The 7,743-nt window shown below is 34.2% G+C and overlaps 1 protein-coding gene across 1 annotated transcript in view; it reads left to right on the top strand.

Annotated features, from left to right (window-relative positions):
• The window catches only part of LOC106473560 (TBC1 domain family member 15-like), an 18,333-nt gene that overhangs the window by 4,629 nt on the left and 5,961 nt on the right, over positions 1–7,743 (top strand). Inside the window, exon 2 of the mRNA XM_013934245.1 lies at positions 1,957–2,027. Coding sequence (XP_013789699.1) covers positions 1,957–2,027 — 71 coding nt within the window. The remainder of the gene's footprint in view (positions 1–1,956; positions 2,028–7,743) is intronic.

Raw genomic sequence — 7,743 nt, 5'->3', positions numbered from 1 at the left:
TGATCGGACGGTACCTGTCCTGTTTATTCATGCAGCTGGTCAGGCTGATCGGACGGTAACTGTCCTGTTTATTCGTGCAGCTGGTCAGGCTGATCGGACGGTAACTGTCCTGTTTATTCGTGCAGCTGGTCAGGCTGATCGGGAATAAACAGGACAGTTACCGTTGCAGCTGGTCAAGAAAGTAAAGCATTTATTTTTTTAAATCAAAAGATAAGGACCTTTTAGAATTTTTATAGTACTGGGGTTGTCGTTGAACACCCTCCCCTGCCCCCTGGGTACGACCCTGGTAGTAATGATGATGAGTTCGATTCCTGAGCTGCGTACACGTAAGCCTTCTTCCACAATCGTAACTGTCTTCAATTCGTTCTAAAGAAAACTAAAGATGGCAGTTTAGAGAGACCATAATACAAACAACCATAATTGCTGACATAATTCTAAAAAAATAGTTTGTGTTTAAAAAAAAACAAGTTCTTCTGCAGCCCTTCCTACATACAGGTTTCCAGATCAGTAGAGTATATGACACATTTTGATAAGTTACTATAGTAACAGTATAGTGTATCAGGTGGATTTAGATATTCTGAAGCCATTATACGTTATACTTGCAGTTGTTTCGTTACTAAACGTACAGATGTCGCTATTATCAAGTGTTTCCTATATTAATGTTTATAAAAACGTTTATACAAAATATGTCTGTTGTGTTTATTTATGCTATGCCCACCAGATGTATATAAACCCGATTTTTAGTGTTACAAGCCTTATCACTGAGCCACTGGGAGGGCACACTACAAGAGATAACGAATAATAAAATAATATTTATTGGTTTACCTAAAATAATTTTAGTCCACAAATAAGAATATATTTGTAACATATAATGTAGTTGATGACGGCCACATGACTGTTCAACAGAGATTGAAAATTATTGGATAACCTCACTTGATGATTTAATTCAAGATAAAATTGTATAGAGATGTGAGCACATATAGCTGAAAACCTCCCTGCGCTTAACGACAAAAAAATTTACTTGTAGTTTACAGAGATGACTGTCAAGAAACTTTGAGAGACAGTAATGTTTATTTAGGAGACTTTAAGCTAATAATCAGTTATAGAGGGACGTTGATAATGGTTGTATTTAATATCCAAAAAACAACTTATATAGCTAAGAAATAATGTACGTATTTAAAATAATTTGTTAGAAAATTTTTAGCACTGGGGAAGAAAACAGGTAGAATTTTATAACCTGATATCATTTGGAGTAACAAGAAAAAGTATTTAGATAAAATTAAAAATATATCATCCAGTTAAGCATTTTGGTTTTCATAACATCTTATTTGTTGGGAATACCAATGTTCTATTTACACTATGTTTCGTTTCATGAAGTAAAAAACCACAAAGAATAAAAATCATACGAATGCAGATAAAAAAACTACTAACCACAAACACGAACAGTTGTTGTTAAGTTCACTGTAACAATTATCTTTATAATAGTGTATGATTATTATAATTGTCGATACTCTCTAAGTAACTCATTTCTAACACATTACAATTTGTAAAATATAAGGAATGACAGTATTATGGAAATGGCTAAGAATTCATTACTATACTTATTCAAAAGTATTAAAACATAAGCTATAATATTTATTTCAAATATGATTTTAAATTTACCCTGGAAAACAGCTTTCCCTGCAACACAAATCTGCTCAGTCTGCGATGAAATAATATTGCAAATGTTACAAACAATTTTTAAAGTTCAATATTAGTTTTATTTCCTACCTTACTTTTTAAAACCATAGAGTAATTTGAAAAGATAAACATATACACTAGAAAATTTGCTGTTATTACTTGAAATGTGTTAGAGCGCCCTCGTCTGGCAATATTATACAATACATATCTCAGAAAGCGAGATAATCGAATAATAAATGATAGTTAATTCTTAATATTTACTTTATATTTCTTTAGAGGAATAAACGTAAAGGTTTAAAAATTCAAGAGCAAGCAGAGCAGACTGTAATCTCGATTATGGTCGTGAAGTAAAGGTGTATATTTGTATGAGGAAAAGTTTTTGTATTGTTATTTTATGTTCAAGTCGAGCTAGACGAATTGACAGGTATGGAAAGTAGCCTCGCTCTCTGAGAGATAACCGACGGCGTGATAATAACCCTTTTGAGATGAATTACTGTGTCATTTCCATGTCGTATTTCGCCTCGAATTTAGTTATGGGAACGTGCTGAAAAGAACAAACGTTGTAAGTGTTAATTTTAGAACCAAGATATTGTTTGGTTTCAGTTTTCATTTCTTCTATGTTTTCATGATTATAAGAAGTAAAATTAATTTTCTAAAAACAATTCGATCTAAGATGCTGGGATGCTTTTTTGGGGGTGGGGGTGGGGGGTAAAGCATTTACAGTATTGCGTGTGCCTTAGTTTTCTTTCTTAAATTAGAATCCGGGTTTCAATACCCGTGGTGGGCAGGGCACACATAGCCCATTGTGTAGCTTTGTGCTTAATTACAAACAATCTTTCTTAAAATTAAATAATACGTCTACATTAATTAACTTTGTTTATTTTGTTGTTAAGCGCAAGCTATACAATGGATTATCTGTTCTGTGCCTACAACAAGTATCGGAACCTGGTTTTTAGCGTTATAAGCCTTCAAACCTGTCGCTGGGAGGCATATTAATTAACATGAGACAAAGATGTAGCACAATTTTTAAATCTTATTTTGACATAAATCACAACCAGTCTTAGCTCAGATAAAAAAAAATTAAAACAAGAAAGAATCCTCAATAGCCACGACACTTCTTATAAGCACGATTAAAGTAAATTAGACTATGATACTTTTTTTTCCGTTGTTACGACAGCGGAAGTCACGTGACTCTAGTAACACGTCATGATATTTTAGAAGGATCATGTCTGTTCGTGGCAACTCTGGTCTTTTCTACGCGCCCTCTATTCTTGTATATAAGTGCGCCAGATAAAGCGAAATTAATTAATCGGAAATAGAACTACAGACAAACAGAGACGGACAATTGAGTCAAGCGCGGTAGTGACCGTAAGTAAAGTGCGTGAATCGTGTGAATTATAGCGTGTGTTTAAGTTAAAGTGACTGTGGAAATTAAGTGTTTTGCAAAGTTGTATTGAGAAAGAATAAACTAGTTTTATTTAAGAAAGGACTTGTATCGCTGAAGTTTTTCGGAAAGACTTTCTACGGAAAATTAACTAACAAACGAACACAGAGGCGTAACACCTTTTTATTAGCTATATTTTTGTGAGCCAGCAATACCAAGCGTGGGGCGCGCATATACCCGATTCGATTTTTGATCCGGCATGTCCAGGTGGTTAGGGCGTTTAACTCGCAATCTTAGGATCGCGGGTTCGAATCCCCGTCTCACCAAAAATGCTCGCCTTTTCAGCCGTGAGGGCGTTATAATGTGACAGTCAATCCCACTATTCGTTGGTAAAAGAGAAGCCCAAGAGTTGGCGGTGGGTGGTGATGATTAGCTGCCTTCCCACTAGTCTTTCACTGCTACATTTGTGACAGCTAACGCGGATAACCCTCGTGTAGCTTTGTACGAAATTCAAAACAAACAAACAAACAGTAACCGTTCTAGCTTTATTTCTAGCTATATTTTCATTGCTTTAACTTAGATGGCGCATGAGGTGAAGATCTAGTAACTCAAAGAAGTATCTAGATGAGTACATTAGTTATAAATACCAGTAAGCAGTGAGTTAATGTCAAAGTATTAATTTTAGTAGTGAATGAGAATTTAGAGAAGTTCTTAAATCAGTATTAATGATTGTATACATTCAGTTACTCGATCGACTAATAAAATTGTACAACAAAGTTTATTTGGACGTTAGTCGTAATACCATTAGTGAGTAAATTTCTGTATAAAGTGAAACATTATTTGTGAACTTAGGCCTACAACTGTATACAAGTGATTGCAGCTCTTAGCAAACACTAAATAAATTAAGTAAGTTGTTATAGTTACGTGGACTGGATGTCATATTATTTTCACCAAATAATCTAAAAGAACCCGCCAAACGGCAGAATACGTCCAACAATATGTATGAGGGCAGACAAACATTTACTACTAGAAACTGAGAAATAACCTCAACTGTAGGATACAATATATCAAGGATATAAGAACGCTTGAAAGAAGCGTGAAAGAATGGGGGGGGGCATGGAGCTATGGTGGATGTGTCAGGTAAACAATTTATTAACTTATTGAAAACCTAATATTAGCATTTGTTACGACAGCGGAAGTCACGTGACGCTGGTAACACGTAATGAGTTCTATAAAGATCGTGGAACATCAAGAATAATCCACGAATATCTTGATAGTTTAGTAAAGTTATAATTTTTTCACATAATCTACAGATATAAACTTCCAAACACATAAAAATGAAGTTTTAGTTTTACAACAATAGATGGCTCTCTTGTCTCTCCTATGCCTACCCAACAGCAGGCCATGAAGTATGTTCTTAGTTGGGACATGAGAATTTCTGGGATCTGCCCGGGCCCACCAAAAGTCTCTACTGGAAACCATCCAAATGAAAACTGGTTAATGTAAATGTACACTCAGGAAACTACATTAACTAAAAAACATTCACCAACAAGTACAAGTAATCTATGGCAATATGATAAGGTTTGTTTTGTTTTTAATTATGCAGAAAGCTATACAAGGGCTATCTGTGCTCTGTCCACCACGGGTGTCGAAACCAGGTTTCTAGCGTAGTAAGTCCGCAGACATACCGCTGTGCCACTGGGGGCATGATAAGGTAATCATCCAACATGCTTTGCGTTGTAGAAATTTCAGTTAGAGTTCCAAGCTTTAAGTTTGACTTACGATTGCATAGAGATTTTGAGTGAAATTTTATGAGATTAATTGTTTTATTTCCATAGAAAGTTTAAGTGAATGACATTATTATAAACAATAATAGATTTGATGAACAATATAACTATATTTGGCTTTGAGTTTGAAATAGGCAACTTCATAACTGCTTTTTTTACCCTAATCAACATAAAATATTATCTATGTTACTGTTATTTCAGTTGATATTTTGGTTTCAGTCAATTTCATCACAAAACTGAAGCTAATTATATGAAAAATAACCTAGAGCAAAATAAATAATTAACCTTGATTTCTTAATTAAATTCACATTGTACTGTGATCGTTATCAGATTTTGATTAATTTGTTTTCAAGCGTAAATATTTTTAAATAAAAAAGTTAATATTTAAAAAGAAAAATAATATTTTTATCAAATATATTTTTACAAATTTTGTATATTGTGTACATAAAGTTGTAGTTATAAATATTAAAGTTTTAACAATTTTGATGTTTTAAGGTTTATTTAAGATTGTTTTTCCACAATGCTTATTGTACTTTTTTTTTACATCATTGGTAATACTTCAAAATATTGATCACACAGTAAAATTAATTCCTAACTGTAACTGTAAAATTTTCCATTTATTATTTTTATAAGTGACCAATAAAATCAATGTTAGACTAATTAAAGGCCTTCATTTGTGTTAGTGTTAACGTATCTTATTTATCCTACATCAGAAAATAAACTCAATTCCCGAGTGATTTCGGAAAGTGGACTCTCCCTCGCCAAGGGTTTAAACGTTGCGGGTAGTTTCGTTTCAAAGTAAGGCAAAATATATACATATTAAATGCAGAAGTTACTTTACATTCAAAAAATGGCGTTAACAGTCATAATTTATCAATTTGTTTGTCCAGAGAACAAAGTAAACATTTTATAAAGAAGTTTTGTTTGTTGTAAAAATATTTATTTTATAAGACACGTTGTTGCGTGCTGTAATATTTTATCACTAGGTGTCTAGGATGCAGTTTTATGTAGGCTTAGCGTTATTATCATGTGAACTAAAATTTCTCTACATTATTTCAAATAAAATTGAAGAATTCCAGTGAAATATGTAATTCTTTACATAAACGTTAAAAATAAAATGCGAGTTCAGCCTCTAAATGAATTTTGAGTAAATTGTTTCGTCGTTCTAACGATGTAATTTTCACGTAAATCGAAACTAACTAGACGTTTTCCAAGAGCGAGCTATTGAAATTGTTCAGTGACGTGATGAAAATTAACGACGTCTATTAGAAGACATTAAATCGCGTCAAGTGGCAGCATGCACGACGAAACAGTAAAGAATCGATATATCGTTTGGTGTTGCTAAGGTCGTTATTATACGGGTGCGCGGTAACTGAAAGCTGCGCAATTTTAGTAATTACTCATGATACAGATATCATAAACTGGATTACCATGACGGTTAATTCTATATTCATACTTAAGAATGCCCCAGATGGGGACAGATTGCTAAAATTTTGAAGGTGGTACTTCTCCACCTCTTCTGCTGTTAATTTCTCTTCTTTAAAGCTATTTCCATACCGCTATGAAACATTTCTCTCCTTACTTGACTTACTTACCACTTCCTTTCAAAGATTCTCATCCCTACATGTGAAATATATGTGTGTTCACTGCACCGTTCACAGCTGTTATATGTGGTTATGGACATAGCAAGGGGGGTAGAATTTCTTGGTATTTGAGTCAAAAGAGGTGTTAGTTATAGCCTATCCATTTCTACTTCAAGCCTAATCTGATGTATGCTGAATTTCACAGTAGAATTCACACATGGTGAAAGTTTCTAGTATATGCTTGAGTAAGTCAGGTTATGGTCCAGAATTTCTCCTTTCTCCCTCCTCTCTCTCTTTTTCTGCTGTTGGTCTTTTTTTTTCTTGTTGACTATTGTTGCTTTCATCAATCTCTCGACTTCTACTGCTGTTGACCTGACTCACAACATGTATCTCGCTTCGTTATCGCAAGAGTAATGCGTTTCTTCCTCATGTTCAGAATTAGTCGCGATGCCCGAGTGGTTACTTGGCAACCACAACTCCAAAATTTTATTTGTTTGTTTTTTACACATGCATTTCTGATGTCTTTGCACCTCTCACCTCTTCGCTGGTTGAACATCTGTGAAATTAAATGAAGACGGGTATCCTTATGTATATGTAAAAATACTTTATATTATTTTTTTACAGGCTTTTAGCAACCAGAGAGTATCGAATTTGGTTATGGAATTGGACAACCCAGCATTTCCCTGATAGTAGCAGAAACTTGGAATGCTATACAACCAACCTAAATAATGGAACCTCCGTGTTCCAGAGGACAAATCATTATCTGATGTTTCTGAAATAGGTTCCATACCACTTGTCATTGTAGGTGATGAAGTCTTTCTTTTGAGGACTATGTGCAGGCAAACATTTACTTGATGTAAAACGTATCCCAACTTCAGGCTGCTACGCGCTAGAAACATTCTATAAAATGTATATGGTATCCTAGCAGCAAAATAGAAAGTATATCGGTGACATATACACCTGGAAAAAAGTTAAGCACCCCCAAATGTTTTTCAGAATTGCTTATTGAAAATAAGGTTTAATTTTCATGATGTTGAGTAATGTTCATAATTTCAAACATAATTAAAAGGATGTGAGCGTTCAGGTGTGACATTTAAATCAGGCGCGTTTTTTTCCCCACATGCAACTTGCTCCCTTCTTCACGTCCAATATGCACTATTTTCTCGTGCATCAAATCCGTATTTTAGTCCCGAATTTCTGAATGCAAAATCATTTTAAGTAAGAATGGCAAGAAGACGGATATCGGAGGCGCAGAGATGGCAAATTATTGGCAAGAAATCCCCTGGTATGCCCTACAAGGCGATAGGTA

This window comes from Limulus polyphemus, unplaced genomic scaffold (genome assembly GCF_000517525.1).
Source record: "Limulus polyphemus unplaced genomic scaffold, Limulus_polyphemus-2.1.2 Scaffold6275, whole genome shotgun sequence".
Lineage (NCBI taxonomy): Eukaryota > Metazoa > Arthropoda > Merostomata > Xiphosura > Limulidae > Limulus > Limulus polyphemus.
Note: the sequence above shows the minus strand (reverse complement) of the source record. Positions and strands in the feature narration are given on the sequence as shown.